General features: G+C 45.9%; 1 protein-coding gene across 2 annotated transcripts; it reads right to left on the minus strand.

The window, feature by feature from the left end:
• Positions 1–884: 884 nt before the first annotated feature.
• On the minus strand, positions 885–27,089 carry Taf8 (TATA-box binding protein associated factor 8). Of its 2 annotated transcripts, XM_005318694.4 has the most exons (9): positions 26,936–27,088; positions 26,012–26,168; positions 24,693–24,791; positions 24,322–24,384; positions 23,038–23,162; positions 21,041–21,188; positions 18,761–18,903; positions 10,426–10,565; positions 7,981–10,158 (listed from the first exon to the last, which is right to left on the minus strand). In XM_005318694.4, the coding sequence occupies exons 1-9, from the start codon at positions 26,978–26,980 to the stop codon at positions 10,146–10,148; spliced, it is 933 nt and encodes a 310-aa protein (XP_005318751.1). In that variant the 5' UTR covers positions 26,981–27,088; the 3' UTR covers positions 7,981–10,145. The 2 variants fall into 2 exon arrangements, with proteins under 2 accessions (XP_040138584.1, XP_005318751.1); XM_040282650.2 differs by lacking the exons at positions 7,981–10,158; positions 10,426–10,565 and adding an exon at positions 885–1,386 and having other exon boundaries at positions 26,936–27,089.
• Positions 27,090–27,503: the final 414 nt, after the last annotated feature.

Raw genomic sequence — 27,503 nt, forward strand, 5'->3', positions numbered from 1 at the left:
TTTCTCGTCTGCCCCCCTTACTGTTATAAGATCAAAATGCACCTCAGTGAGGCTGAGGAGGCCCGAGTCTATCTTCAGCCTTCCTTTCCACACTCGTCCTTGCTGTTCCTTCGTGCTATTCTCTCTTCTTTCTGTCTAGAATGTTCTTCCTTCCTTTCTTTGCTTGCCTCAGTCAATTTCAAAGTTTAACTCAATTGCTTCATCAGCCCTGGAATGTTCTTCTTGAAATCCCAGCCCAGAAAGACTCTTGCACCTGCCTCTGCAAAGGCTGAGAATCTAGGTGCAGCCCCGTGACTGTCATCATCCTGCACAGTCACCCTTATCCAACATATGCTCGTGCACACACACACACACACACACACTTGTTTGTCACTATTAAAGGAACAGAAAAGAGGCAGGTGGTGTGCACATGTAATCCCAGCTACTCAGGAAGGTGAGGCAGGAGGACCCTGAGTTTGAGATCAGCCTGGGCAACTTAGTGAGACCCCGTCTCAATAAAATAAAATAAAGGGCTAGGGATGTAGCTCAGTGGTAGAGAGTCACTGGGTTGAATTCTCAGTACCCAGAAGGCATGGGGGGACTCTTAGCGCCACTTAAATGAAACCACAACAACATACCATTTTCTACCTATCAGACTAGCAAAATTCAATGAGTCCCAAGACACTGGGGTGGCAAGGAAGCAGGCACTTGACAAGAGCATAAATTGGAGCATATTCTGAGAATTGGGTGACATCGATCTTTCCACACTTAGTAGGCACATAGAGCAGAGGACATGCATCAATGTGTGCAGTGGCAGAAGGCTGGGAACCACCCAAAGGTCCATCACTGGGGACTGATGAATGAAAGTGGCGCCCTACTGTGCGCGCAGCATTATGTAGCCAAGAAACAAAGAAAAGTTCTTTATTATTAACATGGAAGGCACACTGAGAAGCATGCCAGGGGGCAGCATGGGGAGTTTCTACAACGGCTGCCATGGTGTATAAAGGGAGAAAATATATAAGAGCATTTGTATTAGATGCACAGAGAATACATGAAGGTCGTATTGATGGCAACACACCAGGAGCCTCCAAAGACAAGGCCTGAGAGTCTGGGAAACAGGAGGACGGGGAGCCTTAGCTACCCCATATATCTTTTTCTGTCTTTTAAATTTTACACTTAAACATTTTTTATCTAATTTAAATAACTTTTTAACAAAGGAAAAAACTTGCCATAAAATGGAAATGAAGGTAAGTCCTAAGCACCAAGATGAAGAAAGATACCTTGAATTTGTTTCCAGGGGTGAGAGGGTCCATGGCAAATCTTTACCCTTGGGCCAGCTGCCCCTCACTTGCAGCTGGGCACTGTCAGTTGAGGGTCAGAGAATTAGAATCTTGTTTCGGTACGAGCCTGAGTAAAACAGAAGAAGGATAAACCTGCTATCAGTGGCTGGGGAAAAGTCACGAATGAATGCATACCAAAGCCCAAAAAGAAAGATTAGAATTTGGGGCCCCAGGGCTCTTTCACCATGGCATATTATGACAAGGACCTCTTGTACCCATAAAGCTCCCACTAAGAGCCTCTGAGGATCCACTGCTTGAGCATGCACAGGCTCTGGGTTCAATCCCCAGCACCACCAAAAACAGAAAACAAAAACAAAAGCCTCTGGAGACCATCTGGAGGGAGTGTTGGGTGGAGGGGCTCCAAGGCTAGACCCAGGTGACCTCCACAGGAAAGACCAACCAGAGGAAGGTGCAGAAAGGCCCATCAGCTCCAGCGACCCCTTTCCTGGCCAGCCTTGATTTAGAGCTGACTGAAAGGTCCCCTCCCCACCCCCACGTAGCCAGGGTACAATCTGAGGGTCAATGCTCCTGGGGGAAGCTCTGCCAGCCTTATAAGGGAGAAGACTTGTTACAGCCACCAAACCAGCCTCAAAAGAGAAGATGTTACAAGAGGGACACAGGAGTCTGAGGGGCTGGGCAGGACCAATGGCTGAGTCCTCCAAGGCTGGCTCAGGTCGTGCCCCACCTGCCCTGCCCTCCCACCTCCCCTCTCCTTACCTTTACTGCATCCTCATTTGCTAACCCCACCCCATTTGGATCTCAGCACAGGCTTCAGGCCTCAGTCCTGAAGGCCAACCCTCTGACAGCTCTTCTCCTTTGTCTTGGTCAGCAGAGTTAAACAGGTTCCTGTGCCTGTGTGTTTATCCGTCTCCCTGACTACACGGCTGACTCCCAGGGGAAGGGAGCCATCAGGTAACCCTCGGTTTGTGTCTCCTCCCTCTCCCTTGGGGCTCAGGGCTCAGGCTCTGGTGAGCAGCTGTGCTCAGCTGGTCAGCTCCCTTGGGGCCAGGACCAATCTCCCCCCAGTTTCAGGGTGGCTAGCTGCCCCCTGCTGAAGGGGGTTTGGCAAATGCCAAACTATGTGCCAAACTAACTGTAAGAGAAACAGCATCTGCCCTCCCCCCTCCTTCTCCCCTTGGGAGCCAGAATGCTCCCAAGTCCACTCCTGTCACTCTCTTGCTACCCATCTCCCTCTAAATAACACCAAAGCCATTTAACAGGCACGAGAGGCTTTACCTGGCCTGGCCCCAGTTCCCTGCCCCCCACCTCCTTCTGCTTCGGGCAGGTGGCCTTGCTGTCTAGTAGCAAGCACCTTCCTTCCTCAGACCCAGGGCCTTGCTGTTATTCCCCCCGGGAATGCTCCCCCTCGAGACTGGCCCCATCCAGGCTCTGCTGGTCTAAAATCACAAACCCTGCAGCAACTAGCACTTTCTATTGCTCCCACCATAAGTCAATCTCTCCTTTTCTGGCACCTCCAGAGTCACCCCTTGCTCTACCCTGGGCATGGCTGCTTATAGGGCCTGAAACAATGGAGCCACGCCTTCTGGCCAAAGAGCAGGCCACACTGGACAGGGGGACAAGAGGGTGAGGCAGGGTTGCTGCGAGCTGTCTGAGCTCCTGGACCCAAACCTTGGATCTGCACAGGTGTCTCCAAGGGTTCTGGGAACTACACTCTCCCTCTGCAGGCTCCCAGCCCAGGGTCTACACGAAGCCTGTACCTTGCCCTCACCTTTGGAGGTAACCCTTTTATTAAACCTTCCTCAATTCATCCAACCCAGGCCGTCTCTTTCCTTTCAGGTCTCCATCTGGCAACTCATGTCTGTTGTGAGCTGTCCCCCACTAGACCACAAGTTCAGGGAAGACAGGGACCCTTGACACTCTCTGAGGCACCTCAGCCTCTGTGTCACCACTGGCACATGGTGGCAGCTCACCAGGTGTATGTTAAATGAGTGTCTGGAGAAAGGGAGGATCAATCTGATCTGGAGAGAGGTTGGGGGGCTGGAGGACAGGCTCTAATGCAACCCGAGCTCAAATGCAGCCTGGGCAACAGTGATAAGGGGCTTCTCCCAAGGCGGGAACCCTGCTGTCATGCGTTGCACTTCTTGGCAACCTCGGATGGCTCTGGGTTTGTTGTCTTTGAATGTCTTCCCACTGGAATGAATTCCCCATAGGCAAAGGCCACGTCTGTCTTGCTCACCACGGTATCCTAAGAGTTGGAACAGTGCCTGGCATACTCAGAAGACGCTAGATCCATGTTTGTTGAATACGCTAGAGGAAAACGAGTTCTCCAAAAGAAATAACCACCTGGCCGAGGACCTCAACAGCCTGATTGGGTGGTTTGGACATGGGAGAGGAAAACAGAGGAGGACCTACAGGTCCCACTGCAGGGGAGCGAGCAAACTAGGGCTTGTAGAAAGATGGGGCTGAGGGGACCCAGGCTGATGACCATTAGGGAGGTGGCCGCTGTGACATTTGGGCAAGGCAACATGAGATCGGTGAGGAAGAAGGGGGCAGAATTTCATCACTGTCTGGCTATGAATGAATAAGATGACCCTGGAGTGTTTTGCTCATTCTATGCACTGGGAACTGAGGCCACACTGCCAGGCCTGCGGTCCTGACAAGGGAGCGGTCGTTGTCATCCTGTTTCTAACCTGTCTGAAATGGGAAAGCTGCAGAACGGAAGTGGCTGAGGGGAAAGGTTAAGTAAAATCAAATCTGACCACGTTGTATTAAAAGTGTGACCAGAGACATAATAAAATAAATAAGTGTGTGACCACAGAGATCTGTACAGAGAAAGCTACAGGCCGCTGTACCCTGAGGCCTCCTAGGTGGTGGTAGCCACAGGGGGAGTATAAGAACCATCTCCTTGTGAGCAGAGATGGGGTGTTTGGGACCCTGAGGAGTTAGACAAGCTGGAGGAAGAAGCCAGCAAATAGAAGGAGGGCAGGCAGGGCAAGAGGTAGAACAAGGAAGGGTGGATAGTGTCACAGAAGCCAAAAGAACAACCTTGAAGAAGGGAGAAGCAGCCAATGCTGTCACACGTCAGAGGAAGGCGCTGGTTGGACCTGAGGGCCCCATCCTGGTGGGGCGCCTGACTGCTGGCCTCTGGGACTGGCTGAAGAGCTGGCAGGGCCAAGTCGGTGTCTGTGAAGAGCCTGCTGCCCATCCCAGCAAGGCCTTCCTGGCATCTGCCCCAAACCTCATTTTCAGCAGATTGCCACTGTCTCACAAATCCATTCTTTCTTCTCCCCGTGGTGGCAGGGCTCCCAAATTTTACCTAGAGCCACTCAGCTAAAGATCACATTTCCTCATTTCCCTTACAGCTGGGTGGGACCCTGGGACAGGGACAGGGCATTTCTAGGTCTTGCTCTTAGCAGAAGGCCAAAGTTCTCCTTCACATACACTTCATCTCCTTCTTCTCGTGTCTGGAAGGCGGAGGTGGAGAGGGGTAACTCCACCTGCACCCTGAGGACGCGAGCAGCACCCAGGTGATGGAGGAGCCCAGAGGCGCAGGAGCCTGGACACCACCAGATCCTGGTGCCAGCCTGTACCTTCCAGACAGCGTACACTCTTCTCAAGACGCTCTACATGGGGACTTCTGTTAGGGCAGCCTAACTCATGGGAACACACCATTTAAACTGGTACAAAGGCCATCCTGGATCAGATGGGCAGTTGCTCAGCTCATCTCTGCTAGGGGCCCCAAGGGACAGTGAGAGGCCATTGGCATTTCCCTTGATGAGGTCCTCGGTCTCCACACACCAGGTCAGCTTAATCACCTGCTACACAGTCATCATTCATAAATGGGTCCAAACCTTTCAGGAAGGGGTCTGTCCCCTCACTGACACAGCCCAGAAAGGAGTAAGAGCAGTCCGTGGCGTGCAGCTGCAGCATGCCTCCCTGACCTTTAATGGGGCCCACATCCAGCTCCTTTTCTCCTCCCACCAGGTCAATCAGTGCCTGGGTGCATGATGAGGTTGCCACGCACACAGAAATGCTCCATGCATCAGAGGAGCAGAATCCCAAACACTGCAGTGGGATAGCACCAAAGGTAAAGACCATGAACCTGGAGCTAAAGGCTCAGGTGCGACTACAGCCATGCTACTCAGCAGCCAAGTTACTGACCCTGATGGGCCTCCACATCCTCAGCTGCAGAGGGTTACAGTACAAGGCTGAGCTTTTAAGCCAGGTGTGTGGCATGTCTATAATCCCACTGGCTCAGGAGGCAGGAGTTTTGCATGTTTGAGGCCAGGCTTAGCAACTTAGACCCTGTCTAAAAATAAAACAAAAAGGGCTGGAGATGCAGTGCAGTGGTTGCATTCCCCTGGGTTCAATCCATCCCCAGTACTACCAAGAGAAAAGAAAGAAAATCTTCAGGACCCAGGGCTCCATGAAGAGTTTCTAGACTCAACACCAAAAATACCATTCTTTGAACTTCAGTACAATTAAAAATTTTCATTCTGTCAAAGACTATGAAAAAGATGAAAAGATAAGATACAGGGTGAGAGAAATTACAAACAACATATCCAACAAAATTCTTGTATACAGACTATATAAAGAAATCTCAAAACAATCCAATTAGAAAATGGGCAGCCAGGTACAGTAGTGCATGCATGTAGTCCCAGCTACTCCAGAGGCTGAGGTGTGAAGATAGCAAGCCCAGGAGTTTGAGGCCAGCCTGGGCAACACGGTGAGATCCCATGTTAAAAAAAGAAAGGAAAAAAAAAAAAAACAGGCAAAATCCCCACACATTTCACCAAACAATAGACAGCAAATAAGTACAACAAAGGTGTTCAACATTAGCCTTTAGGAAAATGCAAATTAAAGTCATCATGTATCGCTACACATGTATCAGAATGGCTATAATAAAAAAATAAAGATAGGCCAAGCATGGTGGCACATGCCTGTAATCCCAGCAGCTCAGGAGGCTGAGGCAGGAGGATCGTGAGTTCAAAGCCAGCCTCAGCAAAAGCAAGGCACTAAGCAACTCAGTGAGACTGTCTCAAAATACAAAATAGGGCTGGGGATGTGGCTCAGTGGCCAAGTGTCCCTGAATTCAGTCCCCCCGCCCCAAACCAAAAATAAAGATAACACCAGATTCTGGTGAGGATGTGGACAAACTAGATCACTCTTACATTGCTGGTGGGAATGGTACAGACACTGTAGAAAAAAATGTTATTATAGTTATTATAGGACCTAGTTATTATAGGACCCAGGAATTGCATTCTTGGATATTTATTACAGAGAAAAGAACACTAATGTTTATACAAATACCACACACAAGTGTTTTAGCAGTTTTATTCATAAAAGCTCCAAGCTGGAAACAACCCAAAGGTCTCACAATGCACAAAGGTGAAACCAGGTGCCTGGGATGCTACCAGCAATGAAAGGAAACGAACCATTGATACAACCTAGAAGGTTCTCAAGTGAATTACACTGAATGAAAAAAGCCAACCTCCAAAGGTTACACCTTCTGATCCCAGTTAAGTGCTACTGTTTCAATGACAGAGGTGGAGGAGAGTAGCAGTTGCTAGGAGTTGGTGATGGGGAAGAGAGATGGCTATGGTTATAGAGCATGAGGGAGAACTGTGGGGACTTGTTGTTCTGTCTTGGGATGATTACATGAATCTATGCATGACAAAACCACACACACATAAATCTGAATGAGCCCTGTAGACTGTACCAGTCAATGTTCTGTGTGTTTGGTGCTGGGGACTGAACCCAGGGGCGCTCTACCACTGAACTACATCCCCAGTCCTTTTTGAGACATGGCCTAAGCTACTTAGGCTGGCCTCAAACTTGTGATCTTCCTGCCTCGGCTTCCTGAGCAGCTGGGATTACAGGTGTGCACTACTGTGCCAGGCCAATATCCTGGTTCTGATATCGCACTAGATATGAGTCACCACCACTGCAGGAAACTAACTGGGTGAGGTTAGAGGCACACAAGACCTCTTTATATACTACTCTTCAACATCCAGTGACTATTTCTTTTTTTTTTTTTAAGAGAGTGTGAGAGAGGGGAGAGAGAGAGAGAGAGAGAGAGAGAGAGAGAGAGAGAGAGAGAGAGAGAGAGAATTTTTAATATATATTTTTTAGTTCTTGGCAGACACAACATCTTTGTTGGTATGTGGTGCTGAGGATCTAACCCGGGCCGCACGCATGCCAGGGAAGCGCGCTACCGCTTGAGCCACATCCCCAGCCCTCCAGTGACTATTTCAAAAGTAAAATTTAAAGAAAAATCTGTCAGAGATGCACACTGACCCACATTTACAGATTAAATGACACAGATCTGGTATTTGCTTTAAAAGATACTCCAAGGAGCTGGGGTATGGCTCAGTGGTACGGCCCAGGTTTAGTACGCATGAGACCTTGGGTTTGACCCCCAGTCCCAAACAAAACAAAATGGCAAAGCAAAAAAAAAAAAAAAAATAGTGTAGGAAGAAAGGATAAAGAGGAAAAAGTGGAAGAAATAGATGACACAAAGTGTTGATGCTGGGTGAAGACTATCTAGGGGTTCTCATACTTTCTAATTTTGTTTTTGAAAATTTCCAACATAAAAGTTCCCAGGGGTACGTGGTACAACAAAAGGGCTAAACCTAGTTATCAGCTGGTAGCCTATGTGTTGTTGTAACTTCTGAGCACAAATCAAACTCAAAACATATGGTTCTGTTTCTTTACAAAGCTTTATTATGAATTTTTATCATGGGTCTTTCATAAATCACACTCTTCATTTATCTCTGTTTACTACCTTCTCCCTTCTAGAGGTCCCACAGAATCATTAAAAAATAGAGATCTATAAATACACATTGAGGATTATGCAGTTTCTACCTAGCGACAGCAGCAGGGCCGGCGTCTAAGTGGTCTGTTCCTCTCCCAGCGGTTCCTCTGGAACAGTCACAGCACTGCAGCCTCTGGAATCTCAAGGGCAGAATCAGCCCCCTTTTCCAATGCCCACCTTGTCCCTTAGCACAATGGCATTTAACAGGTGTTTGTTTGGGACAGTGAGGGTGACTGCGGACCTGCAGAAATGCTTACTGGGGTGACTGCTCCAGAAGGCAGGGCAAAAGGTAAGCTGGGGTCAGTCCTAGCCTGACCTGGGGATTGTATTTCAACTCACTAGGCCAAATGCCAAGGGTGATCAGACTCCCACAAGGGAGGGGGTTTGCACATAAGCTCAGGCTAAGTGCTTTCTGCTGAGAGCCTGAGGTCTCTACAAACCTGACGAATTCCTATCTGGTCCAGAGTCGAGGAATCTTGATTTTTTTTCACTATCATATCCTCTTCAGTTCCTGACAAGCGTCTGTCTCCTTCCAGGCAAAGGGACAGAATGTCCTAGAGAACACTGAGTTTAGAGGACAAAGTCTCCACCAAACTGTCAAGTTATTCAAGTTTCCAAATTCACCAAAGGAATAGAAAATTCAGGGATGACTGGAGGCTGGGGACACAACTCAGTGGTAGGACACTTGCCTGGCATGCGCAAGGGCCTAGGTCCAGCCCCAGACTATGAAGAGGAAAAAATAAAATAAAATAAAAGATTGTGGAAGCCGAGTGGCCACAGAAGTCATGTCATGGACCTCAGAACTCTAACCCTGGGAGCATCGTGCCCTTCTTGTGTTAGCTTTCGGGCATCCCTGGCATTTTTCTTCCTTGCATTTGGTTTTACAATCTCCCTTACGAGACCAGCCAAAGGATATCAACTTGCCTGGCATCTTCTTTAAAAACTTATTTTCTGCTCTGTAGGGTACATCAAGGATGAAGTCTTCTCTCCCAGGAGGCAGAGGGTGAGCAGATTCCGCCTGGCTCCTTGGAGAACACCTCTGCACAGGCTGCAGGCTCCTCCCAGCCTGCTTCTGTCAGCGCCCTCCGGTCCATGCCAGTCTTCTAGTCTCAGCCACCTCTCTCAGCTTGTGGAATACAAGGCCAAGCCAGGCCTCAAAATCCCACCCTGGCCTGCTACATCCTTTTCCTATTGTTTAGAATCTATGGCTCCTTGATTAAGTCACAGTGTGACATAGCCCACACTCCAGGCTCTTGTCAGGGAAGACTTTTTTCCCAGGAGGGGAGAGGTCTTGGGTAGTTCTCCAAGCATACATTCCACAGAGGGACAATAAACGGCAAATCTCTCAGGATGGCCCTGCTTTGGGGAACTCTATCAACTGCTGGCCAGAGCATCAGCACTGCCCTGATGTGTCATTGTCCTGGACATTAACATATCTGCTCACAGCTCCTGACTTCTGCCAGCCCCACGTCAAAGCTGTGATGTGTGGTCCTCCTGCTTCCATCATTATGAGGGAGTATAAAGTTACTTTCCATCAGCTCAGAGAGCATGAGCAACCCAGGTGAGGAGGGAAATAAGAATGAGGTTCTGGGTTGACGAATTGGTGCCGTAATTGTTCACGAGTCAAAAAAAAAAAAAAAAGAAGCCAGATATCCTGAAATATACACAGGGCAAGGAGTCCTCCTGGCAGTAAGCAAAGCAGCAAAGGACCCTTTCTTTTCCTGCCACTTTCCCTGTTCTTCCAGGTTGCAAAGGAATCAAATCCTGTGATGATAAATGAAGTGACCAGCTGCTGCCACACTCTAGCAGGTAGCAGTATGGCCCTTTGGATTAAGAAAGTCTCCTTATTACTATTGTTTTGTCCTCAACCAAACATCCGGTGAAAACAGATAATCTGAATATAAGGTCTGCTATTAAAATCATGGCCCATCACATCCTGCAGCTGCAGTTTGGCCACAAGGAGGTCACTCTCTCTTCTGTCCTCCAGAGGTTTTTACTTGCCCAGGAGAGTGGAATCCGCATCTCTGTACAAGCCAGGCTTCTTTCTCAGCTCACGAGAGGGACCTAGAAAGAAGAAGAAGCAGGGAGCCTGCTTGGTGGGGCCCTTCCTGTTGTCCTACGGGAACCCGCACCAGGGCTGTGAGGGGCGGTCACCAGGCTGCAGGACACTCAAGCACTATGGAACGAGAAGTGCACGTGGGAGTAAGGAGAGGCAAAGGGAAAATATTTTCTCTCACCAGAGTGGTGTTAAACCCACTGGGAGCCTCCTTCCCACCAAGAAACACAAAAGCTGGCTGAGGCAGACTCTCTGCACCTGGGTCTCCAACTCACTTCTTCCTGCGGATCTTGGGTTTCTTCACGGGTCGCAGATAGGGGTTATCGATGACATTCTCCTCCCCATTCCGGCTGCCCGACAAGGAGGGGTTCTGCTGCAGGACAGAAGTGTTCTCCTTCTCGGCTCCAGAATCATCCTTTGAGCAAAAGCCGAAATAAAGCAAAACACCAACGGCATGAGGGAAGAGACTGTGCCCGTCACAAGAACTACCATTAGCGTCTCTTTTGACTGGGAAACAAGAAGGCCAAGAGCTGCCTTCTTTCCAATGTTCCTATCTCTGCCCCAGGTGCACTTGAGGCCCAGGCAGTGGCCAACTCTGCCAGGAGAAGAGACTGTTGGCTTTGACCCAGTGGAGCAACAGTGGATCCAGAACCCCTCGAGAGGCGGGGACATGAGTTAGGGAGAATGGAGGCCTGGGAGAGGCAGGGAGTTGCAGCAACAATTTCAAAGCTTCAGGGAAGAAGCCCAACCCAGTGGGGAGATAAAGAAAAGGGAGTTCACCCTGGATGCCTTGCAGGACTGGGAGACACAGGCCACAGGCACAGGGTACTCCTAGGCCAGAACCAAAAGAAATCAACAGATTTTTCCCCAAAGTAATTTCTGGAATTTACAACATGGTATCAACAACCATCTCCCAGCATAGCTGAAACCTCTCCGGTCCTGAGGGTTCCCAAGGCAAAGCTCAGAGCCTGCAGGTACCATCATGTGTACCTCATCAATTATACTCTCCTTTGTTTTGCATGTTTTAAGGTCTATGACCAGTGACTCATAGTTTTTCCTTTAACAAAAATATCATTATTACTCTCTTTTTGCAGTACCAGAGATCAAACCCAGTGCCTTACACATGCTAGAAAATTGTTCTATTACTGAGCCACATTCTCATCCCTTTTTACTTTATTTTGAGACTGGGTCTGGCTAAGTTGCCCAGGTTGACCTTGAATTTGTATCTTTCTGCTTCTGCCTCTTGAGTATAAAGCAGTTTTTTTTTAAAAAAACATTTACTTTTTAGTTGTAGGTGCATATTTTTATTTATTTATTTCTATGTGGTGCTGAGGATCGAACTCAGTGGCTCACACATGCTAGGCGAGTGCTCTACCTCTGAGCTACAACCTCAGTCCTAAAGCAGTTTTTATTGTTTATTTTTTGAGGAAAATGTTTAGTCCACATACTTTCAGTACGATTCCAGTTAAATCACAATTGTGTACATGTAGGAAAAAAAGGTGATAACCTGAAATTTTAAAAACTGTCCTGGGAGTAAGGGTGATTGTTCTCCTTTTCTAATTTATACTCTTCTCTGTTTTGCATGTTTTTAAAAGTGAGGCTGCAGGGGCAGAGGGAAAAATCATACCAAAAATTTGACCTAGAAGGACAGAAGTGTTCTCCTTCTGGAGGGACCAGAAGCTGGTTGGATGGCGCCCCCTGGTGACACATCAAGGGTTTCATAAGAAGAAGAAATCACAGAGATTCTTTTTCTGCAATTGGAGGCTGAAGCCCTCACCAACCTCAACCAGGAGAGGAATGCCATCAAAACAGACAGCAGAGTAGAGCACAGTGACCAGGTAGCACAAAATTAACAGATGGTTCTCAAGGGATAGATGACCCAGGGTGTGGTCACCTGTCTTCAGCTTACTGGGCCTGGAGAAATTGGATGGTTTCTAGGTTCTACTGCATACTCTAAACCATGGATTGTCCCGAGGGAGCCAGTTCCCTGTATGGCCCACATGCTTGCCCTCTCCACTGTTCAATCAAGTGGGACCACAATGCAACCTGGGGATATTCTGGACTTTCTGAAGACCCTCTTCAAAGAGAGTATTTCAAGATCAACCTAGCTCTTGACAGACCTGATGCCAGGCACAAGATCTGCCCACAGCCAGGTCTACCATAGACATGAAGCTCCCAGCCTGACTTTTCTTTCTTTCTTTTTTTTTGGGGGGGGACGCTGATATTGGGATTGAACTTCGGGGCACTTGACCATTGAGCCACATCCCCATCTTTTGTTTATTTTATTTAGAGACAGGGTCTCACCAAGTTGCTTAGCACCTCGCTTTTGCTGAGGTTGGCTTTGAATTTCTGATCCTCCTGCCTCAGCCTCCCAAGCTGCTGGGATTACAGGTGTGTGCCACAGCGCCCGGCTCTGAAATTCTTGATGGCCTGACTGAGTGGCATCTGCCTTCATCCTATCATTTCTTTACCATCAACATCCTATCCCCAAAGTTATTGGAAGGTCACTTCACTGTGTCTTAAGTGTGTTTTAACACAGGAGATGACGCAGCCAACGGTGCTGAAAAGCTACCCCTGGGACCATGCTGGAGGGTAATGAAGGTCCCTCCATTTTCCTCCTTATGTCCCACAAGAGCAGGATGACAGCTCTGTATCTTCCACATACAGCTGATGGAAGTAATCACCTTCTTGTCCCTTTCAGGGACAGGCAGCCTCAAGATGGGGAAAAGTAGGGGTAGTGGATCCAAGTAAAACATCCAACTGACCCAGAGAGTTCTAAAAGCAAGGGAGCAGAAGGGTCTGTCAGAATCTCCTTGAACCTGCAAAGGTCAGACACAGGCAAAGGCCTGCAAGCTCTCAGGACCCCCTGCTCTGGGGTGACTGCTTCCAGTCTCATGATTGTCACTACCACTCCCATGCCGACAACTCCAAGCCCACCTCCAGCTCCTCCAGCCACCTCCATACAGGTGCTGGTCAGCATCGCATGCTCAATGTGCCTAATGTTCCCTCACCAAACAGCTCTCAGTGTTCTCCACCCTTCCAAGCATTCAAGCCATGCTTGTTTCTTTTTGTTCTCTGACATCCTCTGTCCAGTGTGTTAGGAATCCTCCAGGATTCAGACCTTCAGATCAGGCAGAATCTGACCACTTCCACCACCTCTGCTGTGACCCCTGACACACTATACCAGCTTCTAAGGGCTCCTCCTCCTCTCATGTCCACACCCTTCAGGGCAATCAGAGTGATGCTTTCAGAAGTTCAAAAATGTCTCTCCTCTATATCCTCCCATAACCCCCACCCCTCCCAGCAGCTGATGAGGCCCATCTGATCCAATTCTCCTTGGATCTGCCTCAGCCACTGTTTCTCAGGCCCTCTGCACCGGCCACACCCTCTGCCAGGCACTCTTCTCCAGATATCCACAACCCTCACCTTTTCCAAGCCTCTGCACAGATATAGCCTTCTCGGTGATCTACCTAAGCACCCCATTTAAAACGGAAACCTATATCCTCACCCTGGATCTTCCCCTACTGTATTTCGTCCAAGGCACTTTCATCTTTAATATGCTACTTAATGACTTAATTACATATTATGTTTATTTTTGTTCTTCCACTGCCAAACACAGACTCCTAAAAGAGGTTTTGTCTGTTTTGTTCATTGCTTTATCTCAAGGAGCAGAAGAATACCTGGCATGTACTAGGTACAAAGTAAACATTTGTTGAGTGCATGACTGGTTCAAATTTTCATACAAAAGTTTAGACATGTGGATTGCCTGCACAAGGCAACAAGTTCAAATGTATGAGAGAAAAAAAATCATGTACTATTTTAAAATGAACAGCTCTGCTGGGCATGGTGGTGCACGCCTGTTATCCCAGCAGCTAGGGAGGCTGAGACAGAAGGATTGCAAGTTCAAAGCCAGCCTCAGCAATGGCAAGGCACTAAGCAACTCAGTGAGACCCTGTCTCTAAATAAAATACAAAAAATAGGGCTGGTAATGTGGCTCAGGGGTTGAGTACCCCTGAGTTCAATCCCCAGAAGCCCCTCAAAACAAAAAACAAAAATGAACAGCTTCTTTATGTTCAAGTACATGGAAAAATCAGAACTAGATTAAACAAAGTAATTACTCCTCATCAATAATCCTACAAATGCACTGTCTTCAACAGATAAAAGAATAATTTAAAACACTGGTTATTTAATTTGCTTAAACAATATCAGTGAATGCTAGAGACAGAAAATCACCTAAATGTCCATAGTGGACTCATTACATTATTACATCCATAAATGAAACTGCGAGGAATGAAGGAGCTCTTTATACACCAAGATACATACAGCCACAAAGTAAAAAAAACAATGGGAAGACCATTTGTGATCTGCTGTTTGTGTTTAAAACAATTTTTTTAAAAATGTATTTTAGTTGTCAATGGATCTTTTATTTTATTCATTTATTTATATATGGTGCTGAGGATCTAACCCAGGGCCTCACACATGCCAGGCAAGTGCTCTACCACTGAGCCACTACTCCAGTCCTGTTTAAAACAATTTTAAACACCCAATGTCTAGAAGGATACACAAGAGATTGGAGAGACAGATGCTTTGTTGGGAGGGACAGAATGAGAGGAAGGAATGTCATTATACATCTTTTTTGTTCATTCTGAATTTTGAAACATATTATTATATTTCCCAATCCAACAAAATAAGAATAAATGCCTACATATAAACTCTTGCTAGAATCTTAGTCTCCAAGTCTCTATTTTACTTTGTACAGAAGAGCTTGGGGCTGTACAACCTAAAACCGCAGGAGAGAGAAGGATGTGTGCTGTGAGCCACCATGTGCCAGGCACCTGACATACATTAGCTCACTTTATCTCAGGCTCTCATCCCCTTGAGGTTGGTGTTCCCATTCTGATGTGCACTTGTAAAGACACAGACTCAGGTATCCGTTAACACAATTAAAGTCACACATCCGGCAAGTAGCACAGCCTGGATATGAAGCCATGACAGTCTGCCCCAGGAGTATAGACAGCAAAGAGGAGAAAGAGGAGTACAGACAGCAAAGAGGAGAAAGACGTGACCCTGGGGCAGACTGTCATGGCTTCATATCCAGGCTGTGCTACTTGCCGGATGTTTGACTCTTTGTAGCCTGGGGTCCTCAGGCAGCCTTGGTTCCCTTACCACAGGAACCTACCTCATGTAACAACCTGTGTTAGGCAACACGTCTGTGAGCCCTTTAACTATCCAGTACTTACAAATGTCTGGTGGTATTTGCTTAGCTTAGAGGCCTCCTCCTCATAAGGTGAGTTCAAAACAGAAGTATAAAATAACAAGTTCCACTGCTTTAAAGCCGTGACCTTCCAGCCTAATTCTGAAAGGGATCAGTCAACACTGAAGGAACATGTATGTTCAAGCAAGGATGATCTTCAGCAAAGATCAGTGAGCACATCTCACTTGCAAACTGAAGTTGCTCCTGCCGTCTGGTGCCTCCCACCTTAGAGCAGGAGGGGCCTTCAGTCTAACTATGTCCCCTAAGGCTCCAGACAGGGCAATTTTAAAGGATAGCTGAACTAGTAGTCTGAACAGAAGGACCCTGGGAGCCTTGAATGCGTTACTGCCTCCAGCAGCTCTAGGATTCTGCTTGGCACTTTCTCTCAAGATGCAGGAAAAGAGAAGAGTCTCATTCTTTTACCTGCCAAGAATGGCACATCCCTAACCTGAAAAGAAAGTACAGCCTAAAACGAGCTCTGACTACCACATCTCCTTACCCTCTCTCTGCCCACACACACTATCCGCTATCCCAGGCAGGGAATATCCATGTGGTAGCTAGTCCCCTGATGGGCGCTGGAGCGTATCCCTCCTACCCACCAATTCTGTAATGCTTCACTCTGTCCGGCATCAGAGTCCGACTCTGAGACTAGAGCACTCCCATCAGTCCACAACAGGCCCTTCTTCAGCAGGGCTGGGGATGAAACTCAGGGCCTCACACTAGGCAAGCGCTGTACCACTGACCTACATCCCCAGCCCTCTTTCTTCCACCTTAAAAAATAAAAATGCGGGCTGGGGATGTGGCTCAAATGGTAGCGCGCTCGCCTGGCATGCGTGCAGCCCGGGTTCGATCCTCAGCACCACATATAAAACAAAGATGTTGTGTCCGCCGAAAAACTGAATAATAAATATTAAAAAATTCTCTCTCTCTCTCCCCCTCACTCTCTCTTTAAAAAAAAAAAAAAAAAAACTCTCTCCTGCCAGGGCCCCCATCTCTTGTTCTCTCTGTCTCAATCTCTTAAAAATAAATAAATAAATAAATAAATAAAAATGCCACAAAAATACCTCTCTAAATTCCTTAATGTTTCCCCTCCTTTGGTCACCTCTCCATCTCTCTCTTCCCCCTTTTACAGCAAAAGTCCTAGAAACTGTCTGTGCTAGCACTGTCCAACAGGACTTCCTGTGATGACAGAAATGCTCCATATCTGTGCTGTGCAGTACAGTGGCCTCCAACCCTAGGTGGCTAGTGAGACTCAAAATAATTTATTTTTTGGTACTGGGGATTGAACCAGGGATGCTTTAGCACTGAGCCACATTCTCAGCCATTTTTATTTTTCATTTTAAAACAGGATCTTACTAAGTTGCTTAAGGCCTTGCTAAGTTTTTTTGGCCTTGAACTTGCAATCCCCCTCCTGTTTCAGCCTCCTGAGTCGCTATGATTATAGGCATGTGCCACTGTACCTGGGCAGGAATTGGTTGTTAGTTTTATTTAACTTTAATTAATTTAAAAAGCCACATGTGGCTAGTAATGGACAGTACAAGTCTATATTCATTGACTCCAAGTTCTCTCCTGTTCTCTGTGAATTAATGCCAGGGCCTTACTCTCATTCTTACTGAAATTGCTCTTATCATGGTCAAAAACTACATTCACATTGCCAAATTCAATGGTCAAATTTGCAGTCCTGTTACTGTAACTGCAGCTCAGGAAGCAGCTGATGGCTCTTTACTCCCTGAAATTTTCCCTTCCCTTGGCCTCCAAGACCTGTCCTCTCCTGCTTCTCCTCTCACCTCTCTGGCTGAGCCAGCTCAGTCTCCATGGCTACTTCCTCCTCATCATGACCACGAAGTAGGGGACAGCTCCACAGCCTGGTCAATGCACCTCTTCTCTTCTTTGCAGTGGTGGGGACTGAACCCAGGACCTCATGCATGCTAGGCAAGCATTCTGCCACCAAGCTAACCCCAGCCCTTTTTATTTGTATTATGGGACAGGGTCTCACTAAGCTGCTGAGGCTGTCCTCAACTTGCAACCCTCCTGCATCAGCCTCCCAAGTTGCTGGGGTTACAGGTGTGTGCCACTGCACTCAGCTCCTTTTCTTTCTAGTCCTCATTTGCTTCCTAGGAAAGCTCATTTACTGTCATGGTTTGAGTCCACCTACATGACAACCAAATTGACATCTTTAGCCATAACTGTTCCTCAAACTCCAACATTTGGACCCAGCTCTCTACCTGACATCATCAGGTTCATGTCTAATAAGAATCTCAAGCTCAACACATCTGCACCTGAGCACCTGACTGCCACCCAGACAGCATGCAGCATCAGTCTCCCCTATCTGGCTGCAGACAACTCCCTGTTTCCTGTCGTTCAGGCAAAAATCTTGGAGCCACCTTTCACTTTCTCTCCACCTCCAACATCTCACATCTGTTCTACCAGTTGGTGCTGCTCTGTAAAGAATCTAGAATTTGACCAAATGATCTCCTGGTGGTTTCATTGCTTTTGCCCCTACCGCCATCCCTCAGCTTATTGCTACAGCCTTCCAGCGGCTCTCTGGCTTCCGCTCTGCCCTCTGTGGTCTACCCTCAACACTCCAACCTGATTGATTCTGTTAACAAACCTCCATGAGATCCCAACCTTCCTCTGCTCATTATCTCCCTGGCACCCATCTTACTGAGTAAAAGCAAAAATGTTTAATAAAATGTTTAAGACCCTGTAAGTCTGAGTCCCCCATGAGCTCTCCAACCTCATCCACTGCCTCCCCCTCGTCCACTCCACTCTGGCATCCTTGCTGCTCAGCTCAACAGCTAGGCCTCCACCTCAGGGCCTTTGCATCTACTGGTCTCACTGCCTGAAAAACTCTACCCCCAGATGGGAGCAGGCATTGATCTCTTTAGGTCTTTATTCAAATATCAATTTTATTTTTTTTTTGCTTCTTTTTAGTTACACATGACAGTAGAGTCCATTTTGATAAAGTTATACATGCATGGACTAGCTCTTATTCTAATCAGGGGCCCAGTCTAGTGGACACACATGATGGTGGGATTCACTGTGGTGTAGCAGATATCAAATTCTAATCCTGTACTCCCTCATCTTCATCTTCACTTCCTATTTTTCCTTAGCTCCATGAAGTTTGTCTGTATTTCTTCCTTCTAATTCCCCAGAACCTGGACCTGAGCCTGGCCTGGCAGGTGCTCATTCAGTATTTGTTGAATGAATGAGTGAATTCCCAGGACATGGATATGTCTCTCCAGTTGGAGATCAGGTTACACCTGGATCATCATGGGCCTATCCCAGGGTGACAGGCCAAGGACTGGATGGGCCAGTTGGGGGGAACTCTGAGGCAGGCAGAAGACAGGACCCACCGTGCTGATGTGGAGAGCGAGGTTCTCTGTGTCCGTCTGCTCATCCTGCTCCGAGGAATCTGTCTCTTCCATTTGCTGCATCTCCAGCTCAGATGGAAGAAGAGCTGTCAGGTAGGGGATGGTGAAAGGTCTGGCAGCAATCACTGGGGAAGTGGAAGAAAGCATGATTCCACTGACAGGGAGTCCCTGTAGCCTTCCCGGAGCCTTACAGCGAAACGACGGGCAGCACCCACAGGTAACACTGGTTCATGTGCTCCAAACACGTACAGAACGGGCCCAGCAATGCCCTGTGGCTTTACATATGCCATCTTTAATCCTTGTTCCCACTGATACATAAGCACAACTATCATCCCATTTGACAGATGTGGAACCCAACACACAGACAGGTTGTCTTTCTCAAACACAGAAAATAGCAGAGTGGGATCCCAACTCAAGCAATCCCAACTTGAGAGCCAATTTTTAGCAAGGAAAACTGAAATCAGACGGAACTGGGGCTATCAGCAGAATCTCAGCAATGCATTGGCTTTGTGATCTTATACCCAAGGTCAGTTAACCCCTTGAAGCCACATTTCTACAGCAGAGCACTGATATTTTCCGCCTGAAGGACCTAAGAACTCCAAGGGTGAGTATTTCCCTGGATCTAAAAGACATTTATGGTGAGTGGGAATTTCTATCCTTCCAAAAAGCAATGAGGATAAAAGAAAGAAATTGATTTAAAAACAATACTAATGGGCTGAGGATATAGCTCAGTTGGTAAAGTGCTTGCCTCGCATGCACAAGGGCCTGGGTTCAATCCCCAGCACCACAAAAAACAAAACAAAACAATACTAATTAGCCAGATATGGTAGTACATCTGTAGTCCCAGCTACCCAGAGAGGCTGAGGTGGAGAATTGCTTGAGCCCAGGAATTTGAGAGCAGCCTGAAAAACACAGTGAGATCCTGTCTCAAAAAACAGGTAAACAGCCTATAATCCCAACAGCTCAGGAGGCTGAAATAGGAGGATGGCAAGTTCAAACTCAGCCTCAGCAACTTTGTAAGACTCTAAGAAACTCAGTGAGACACTGTCTCTAAATAAATACAGTGGTTAAGCATCCCTGGGTTCAATCCCCAATACCAAAAAAATAAAAATTTAAAATTTAAAAATAAAAATTAAGGGTTGGGGTTGTGGCTCGTGGTAGAACACTTGCCTAGCATGTGTTCGACCTCGACTAGGTTTGATCCTCAGCACCACATAAAAAAGTAAACTGATAAAATAAAGTTTAAAAAATAAAAATTAAGTGTGAGTCTCTGTATATTTTATGGAAGAACGTGATTATCAGGAGCTACTAAAAAATTATTTTTACTGTGGATCAGAAATAGATCAGGCAGGGCTGGGGATGTGGCTCAAGCGGTAGCGCGCTTGCCTGGCATGCGTGCGGCCCGGGTTCGATCCTCAGCACCACATACAAAGATGTTGTGTCCTCCGATAACTAAAAAAACAAATATTAAAATTCTCTCTCTCTCTCTCTCTCTCTCTCTCTTTCAGAAAAAAAAAAAAAAAGAAATAGATCAGGCAGCCATAAGGAACTAGGATTCAATGCTACATAGTAGCCCTTGACCTTGAGTTAGCTACTTATTGCTCTTCTTTATAAGTCTGCGGATCCTACAAAGGTGGTGATAATAACAGTTCCTAACCTATAGGCTCATGAGATTGAATGGGATGATGTATAGGAAATCATCAGAAGTGTCTGGCACTTGGTAATGTCAGCTGCTATTATTCCAGAGCTGGGCACCTAGTAGGCATTCGGTGCTAAGGGCCTGTTGAATCAATGAATCACCCAATCTCCCTGTTTATTTTTGTATAAACTGAAGCTTCCTGTAGAGATGAGGAACTTATTCAAAAAGGCCAAATAGTGCAGAGACGCAAAGTTAAATGAGATGGAACCTGGGGAAGGGTGTTATGCAGGCAACTGCACCAGATGCCGGTGCTCCTTCTCCTTCTTGGGCTGCCACTTCTCCCCTGAGTCTCTGTGAGTCCTAGGGCTCAGCCACCCTTGTGGAAACCTAAACTCAATGTACCTTGAGCAAATAATCCCACAAAGGCATTTCTGTTTTGAAGTTATCAGATAGAGACAGGCTCTTAAGAGTGGAGAAAAGGAGCCAGGAATCTGAAGAATAAGCTGCCATCAGAGAGAAAGACAAAAGCTTATTCATTTCTCCCCACCAAGCCAACAGAAAAGAAAGATGGCATGATCATCTCAAATGACAAAGACAGGGTCCACAGAGGAAGCAACTCTTACATGGGAATGTGCTGACGTCATCTTTGAAGAGACTCTGGGTCTCGCCTGTCTTGGCCATGAACCGGGTGAGTGCCCGCTCCACATCGCGCCTCTGGGATGCAGCCTTCTCCCGCAGGACCTGGTAGTCCGACACAGGCTTACGGTAGGTCTACAAGAGAACAGCAAAGACACCGGGTAAGCTGAGGTACCCTTCTGCTCTGATGGGTCCCTGACTTGCTGTTGCTAGGTCCTTCCACCCCTCAAAATGACCCACGGCCATTATTTACTGTAGAGATCTCCAGAGCACAGTGAAGGGATAGAGAGATGATGGTATAACCACATAAATATTTATTTGTAATCTTAAAAATTAAGAAACGTGCAAATGATTACAATAGAGCTGGCTCCGGCTTTCATTCAGTGCCTATGACAGCTGGTCTCAAGTGTAAGAGACACAACCTTAAGGAATAATGGGAGTCCCCCCAGGGAGCTGTGACAGGGACCTTCAGTTCCATCAGTGTAATATGACATCCTGCATTATATGAGTGGCTGCCATGTGGATTTGCAGATTGTACTATCCTGTTTTCTTAAATTCACCCTCTCAAAATGGACACATTGCTCCAAAAGATTCCCTTAAGAAAAACAGGCTGAAGACGTTATCCTGAGTGCTGCAAATGAACAAGAAAATGACAGATGCCACTCCTTCTGATTATGAGCTTGCTGGCAATCACTGTGGAAAATAATCGAGATCTAATCTGAATAAGAAGTTATCCAAAACATGGCAAAAGAGATATTTTAACAATGACATGAAAGTATGAACTCTTCATGATATGGAGACAAGGCTTGTAAAGGAGGCAATCAGAAACATTTCCACATGTCACTGTTAATTCAAGTGTGTCACCTCTATAGTTCCCATATCCATACTTAAACAGACACAGAATTCTCTGACTAAAATCTTCCCCAAATTAAAATGAATTATTTATTTAATTATTTGTTTAGGTACTTGGGACTGAACTTAGGGAAGCTTTACCACTAAGCTACATCCCTTGACTTTAAAATTTTATAATTTTTTGGGGGGTGCTGGGCATTGAACTCAGGGGCACTCGACCACTGAGCCACATCCCCAGCCCTATTTTGTATTTAATTTACATACAGGGTCTCACTGAGTTGCTTGGCGCCTCACTTGCTGAGGCTGGCTCTGAACTTGCAATCCTCCTGCCTCAGCCTCCTGTGCTGCTGAGATTACAGGCGTGCACCACCGTGCCTGGCTTGTTTTTATTTTTTGAGACAGGGTCTCACTAAGTTGCTGAGGCTAGACTTGAACTTGTAATCTTCCTGCCTTAGTCTCCCAAGACACTGGGATTACTGCCACACACCACTGTATCCTGCAAGATTATCTATTAATGTGAATTATGTTTGTACAACATTACATTATAATATTTATAAAAATAAACAGGTATTTATTAGAATATATACATAATATTTTCACCATCAGTGACACACTATAAGAGTTAAAAAATGTTATGGGTTGAATTGCGTACTCATAAAGAACATTTTAGACATATTCAAGTCCTAACCCCTAGCACATAAGAATGTGAACTTATTTAGAAACAATCCAAATCAGTTTGATCCCCAGCATCAGGAATAAACAAACAAACAAACAAAAACTACAAAATTACCTATAAACTCACCAAATACGGACCATGACATTTTGTAGAATATCCTTCTAGTTTATTTCTATGTGGTTAAGTACTTTCAAATGTTTTGGTGGAACAGGCAAATTCTGGCTTCAATCTTTGTTAGTTACACTTTTTGGAGGCAAATCTGAGAACATTTTTCTCACTTGTCATATTGTTTCTCAATGGGGAAAGATATTGTGAGTTCTGAACTGCTCTTTTACCAGAATTCCAGTCAATTTACTGAATTCCAGGCAGACAGACAGTAGGAATTGATAGTCAAGAGTCCACTGCTCCTGAACGCTGCTTCATAGTCACCGTCCCCGGTGTGGCATCATCACTCACCGGAGTTTTGATGTAGGTGTGGGGATCAGGAAACTCAGGAAAATGGCTAGGGATGTGCGGTGGGTGGGGTCGGTTCTGCCCTGCAGTGAGGGCCTTGGGGGTCACTGGCTGATTGGTCACTGGAGCTACAACAGAATCAATCACAAGTAATTAGTCCTCCTACTGAGAATCTGGTTTCTACAGACTATGGTCACTGTCTAAACTCCTTTTTCACTGGATCACAATTTTCAAAACAGCAGGCACTTGTATTTCTATCAATAAAAAGCCTCTGATGGTTTAAGGACCTGAGAAAATCACCCCCACAATGTTCAGGATTGCTAGATGACCTTGGTTGACATTACCATCTATAATAATCTGCCCTCAATCTTTTAGGTAGATTGGTGTCTAGGACCAAAGCAGGTACCTTAAAGAGCATGCTGAAGAATGAAGGAAGTTAGATGGGTTACTAACTCTTTTTTTCAGAGAATCTAGGGTGGCTGGGGGGCATGGCTCAGTGATAGGGTATGTGCTTAACATGCAGGAAGCCTTAGGTTCAATCCCCAGCAAACACACACACACACACAAATTGTTCAGAGACCCCAAATAACAAAGGTATACACTCAGCTGGAGAAAGTTAGTATACATATAAGTGATTACTAAGGGGGCTGGAAATGGCACCTTCCGCTGCTATGCTGTGAGAGGAGTTCTTTAAAAGATGCCAATGTGAAAAAGTGACTTTAAAGGAAAAAAATCCAGTGATTTCTTCCCAAGTCCTACAAGCCCAAATTAGTTGCTCCTGTTCAGTTCATGGCACCCAGTTTTATCTAAGGCTGAGTCACTAAATTTTTTGTTTAAACAGCCACATAGTAAATATGTTAGATTTTGTGGCCATACAGTCTCTGTCACAAAAGCAATCACAGATAATAAATCAATGTGGCTGAATTTCAATAAAACTTTATTTACAAAAACAGGCAGCAGGCTGCATTTGGCTCACAGGCCATGGTTTAGCAACCCTTGATCTAAGGAAGAACAACAACTTTCATGTTTTTCAAGTAGCATCATTCACTCTTCTGCACCTAAAGCATAAGAACTGTAGCAATATCTCAGAGATGGCTTTTCTTTTTGGCAAATAAACTTCACATCCTAATCCTGTAAGCCAAGAAATAGATTAGAAGTAGCCCTAAAGATTGGAAGAGAGCCTGCAGCAAGGAAACAGCTACTAATCTGACCCCTGACCTAGACAATAATTCATTCCGCAAGCATTAACTGAGCACTTACTGAGTATTTCAGTTCAAAGTCACTTACGGGCAGTGATGACCATCCTCTGAGACCGTTTTGCATAAGCAGGGAGAGTGTCCACATTGAAACCTAAGAGACAAGAAAACAAATCACTGCCCAGTCAACTGAACTTTGTACGGGAAGAGGGTAATTGTGTGGAAAATGACTTTAACTCCCACTCAAACCAATGTACTGTCCTTCACAAGAAGCTACAGTGGAATCCCCCAACAGGGAGTTAGGTGGTCTCTTAGACCAGTTCTCTCATGGTAAAAGCACATCAGGAGAACTATGAGGGAATCCAGACCACTCAGCTGACATGGGTGCCTCCTAAGGACTCACCCCTCTCTCATGACCTCAACTCAGTTGCATGGAAGAATTTGAAACTGGGGTGTACTTACCCATCTCAACCAGAGTGACCACAATATCTGACAGCGTAGGCTGGGTCCTGGCTGTGTGCTCACAGTAAGACTTGGCACTCCTCCCAATTTCTGAAATGTCTATGAGAGGATCGAAAGCATGAGGTCTTATTCTCAGTTCCTCAAAAAGTTAAATATAGAATCACCATGTGAAGCAGCAATTCCACTTCTAGGTCTATACCCAAATGAATTGAAAGCAGGGACTTAGAGATACTTACATATCCAAGTTCATAGCAGCATTGTTCACAACAGCCAAGTGGTGGAGAAAAATTATTCTCCACTGACAAAATAATGGATAAATTGTAAGGCATACATAGAATAGAATATTATTCAACCTTCAAAAGAAAGTAAATTTATATATGTTCAACATGGATGAACTCTGAAAACTCTTTTGGCAAATGAAATAAAATAAATGAAATAATCCAGACACAAAAAGGCAAATACTTTAAGATTCCACTTATATGAGATGCCTAGAAAAAGCAAATCTATATAGAAAGAAAGTAGATTAGAAGAAAAGAGAAATAGGGTGTTATTGTTTATGGGTAGAGTTTCTGTTTGAAATGATGAAAACTTCTGGAAATGGATAGAATTGATGGTTGCACAATATGATGAATGTAATTAATGCCAATGAATTGTACACTTAAAAATGATTAAAACAAGCCAGATTATGAAAGATGATATATCATGAGCTTTGTAATGTTTTGAACAACCAATTAAAAAAAAAAAAAACAAGCCAGACATAGTGATATATGCCTATAATCCAAGCTTTTTGGGAAGCTGAGGTACATTCAAGGCCAGCTTCAGCAACATAGTAAGACCATGTCTCAAATAAAAAGGGCTGGAGTGTTAGAGTGCCCCTAGGTTTAATCCCTAGGAACATATACAAACCCCCTGAGAGAGATAGAAAGAGAGAGAGAGAGGAAAGAAAAAAAAAAAAGAAATGGATGGAAGCAAGGAGAGAAAGAGAAATAACAATAATAAGAGAATAATCAAGAGCTTACAATTTTCCTATCTCAGAATGTTTTACATATAAATCTCACTTATACTCACAACTCCCTGAGGTACAACTTATTACCCCATTTCACAAATGAGGAAACTGAGGTATGGGAGGTTTAGTGACTTGCCTAAGTTATTAAGGGACATAATAATGACTTATACCCAAGCCTATCTGATTCTGAAGCCTGTAAGCCACTTCATTCCCCACCCCCGCTTTTGCCTTAAGTCCTAACACCATTGCAGTACAAGGCATAGATCTGATGTTGGGTTGACTAGAAGACAGCCTAGTGTTTCCTGGTACTCACAGCTTTGCAGCATTTCTGTCAATGTTTCCACAGATGCTTTTTCAGCACTCTCAAACCCTGCTTCTGTGAGCAAGGAGCTCACAACCACTTGCAGGGTTCTCCTCCGGGCCAGATGATAGTTATCTGCAGGGTTAGTGGACTGTTTACTTCCTGATCTCTGTGAAATTGGCAGGAGAGCGGGGGAAGACTTTCAACCACAGGACAAGGATACAATCACATAGTTCCCACATCATCAATGGCAAGCCAAAGTTCTTTTGCTAAATACTTAGCAATGCTTAATATTCAGAATTATAAATCTTGACCAACTAAGTAATACTTTAGCACCCAGGGTGCTCTAAATAAAAGATAACCTTTCTTCCAAACTAAAACGCTCCAGTAGGAAAAACAGCTTCCCCCCCCCCCACTTTCTGTGTTAAGAGATTATCAGAAAATATAGCTGAAGAAACATGTATGAAAAGATTGAATAAATCTACTTCCGCCAAAAGAAATAATCTCTCTCTTGTTCCATCTCTATACTATTTCATTAGCAAGGAAAAATAAAACAATAACACATAAAGCTGAAGACATCAGGGCAAAGGATAATCGCACAGAAATGTAGAGAAGCTAAATATTTTGAAACGGAATCCTTCCCAACTTTAGATGGCCAATAAGAAGGTGAAAACGGCTTCTTTGGACCAATCAGAAGGTGTTCCGGGTTCCCACCCACCCAACAGAGAATTGGCCAATCAAGATGCAGATCCACCAACTTAGGAGGCCGTCGCCAAGTCCTAAGGAGGGGGGGAGACGTTCGGCCTGAAACACCTTCCTCCTCTCAGAGCTCCTGGTGGGGCTGGATTTCTGGGCATGAGCGTGTTGCCCAGGTCAGGGCAAAGTTACAGAATGCCCCAACTCTCTGGGCTTCAGCCCTGCGCCTCCTTCCCTTACCGTTCCGGAGCTGCCGGCCCCGGCTGCGGCCGCCGTGTCGGCCATCTTGCTCTGGCGTCGTGTGCGCGAGCGCAGGGTGGGATGGGACTTGTAGTCACGGGGCGGGGAGTCGGCGAGAGGCGGGGCGGCGCGAGCCCCCCAGGTTTTCGGAAGCCCAGCGGCACTGGGGGTGAGGAGCGTCGACGACTCTGAGTTACGCGAACTTTTGTGAGAGAATTATTCTTGAGGCCTTCGGTGAGCTAGGGAATAGGCCAGGAAAACGCACTTTGGGTTTTACTGATTAAAAATAAATTATTTTAATGTGAATTGTTTCTTATAAAGAGCATAATCCTGAGAGGACCCCTGGAAGTCGCCTGCATTCGCAGAGGTTTCCAAATTTATCAGGTTAGCAACACCTGGTTGGGCCATCCCAGTCCCAGTGCCTTCACCGTGGGAGAGGGTCTTGTTATTAACAAGCTCCTCAGATGGTTTTCCTGAGCCGGTAATTTTGGGCAACCCTAGAGCGCCCCACCGCATGAATTTGTCCTCATGGCCCCGCAGCCACCAAGGCCCACTTGGAAGCAGAGCC

This window comes from Ictidomys tridecemlineatus, chromosome 8 (genome assembly GCF_052094955.1).
Source record: "Ictidomys tridecemlineatus isolate mIctTri1 chromosome 8, mIctTri1.hap1, whole genome shotgun sequence".
Lineage (NCBI taxonomy): Eukaryota > Metazoa > Chordata > Mammalia > Rodentia > Sciuridae > Ictidomys > Ictidomys tridecemlineatus.

Excerpts from the sequence above, each read along its gene's own strand:
- Taf8 (XM_005318694.4), bottom strand. The coding sequence starts at position 26,980 with ATGGCCGACACGGCGGCCGCAGCCGGGGCCGGCAGCTCCGGAACG. Across the intron at positions 26,169-26,935 it reads GGGCCGGCAGCTCCGGAACG|AGATCAGGAAGTAAACAGTC; the intron begins GTAAGGGAAGGA and ends CCAATTTCACAG. Across the intron at positions 21,189-23,037 it reads ACACCTACATCAAAACTCCG|ACCTACCGTAAGCCTGTGTC; the intron begins GTGAGTGATGAT and ends GTTCTCTTGTAG.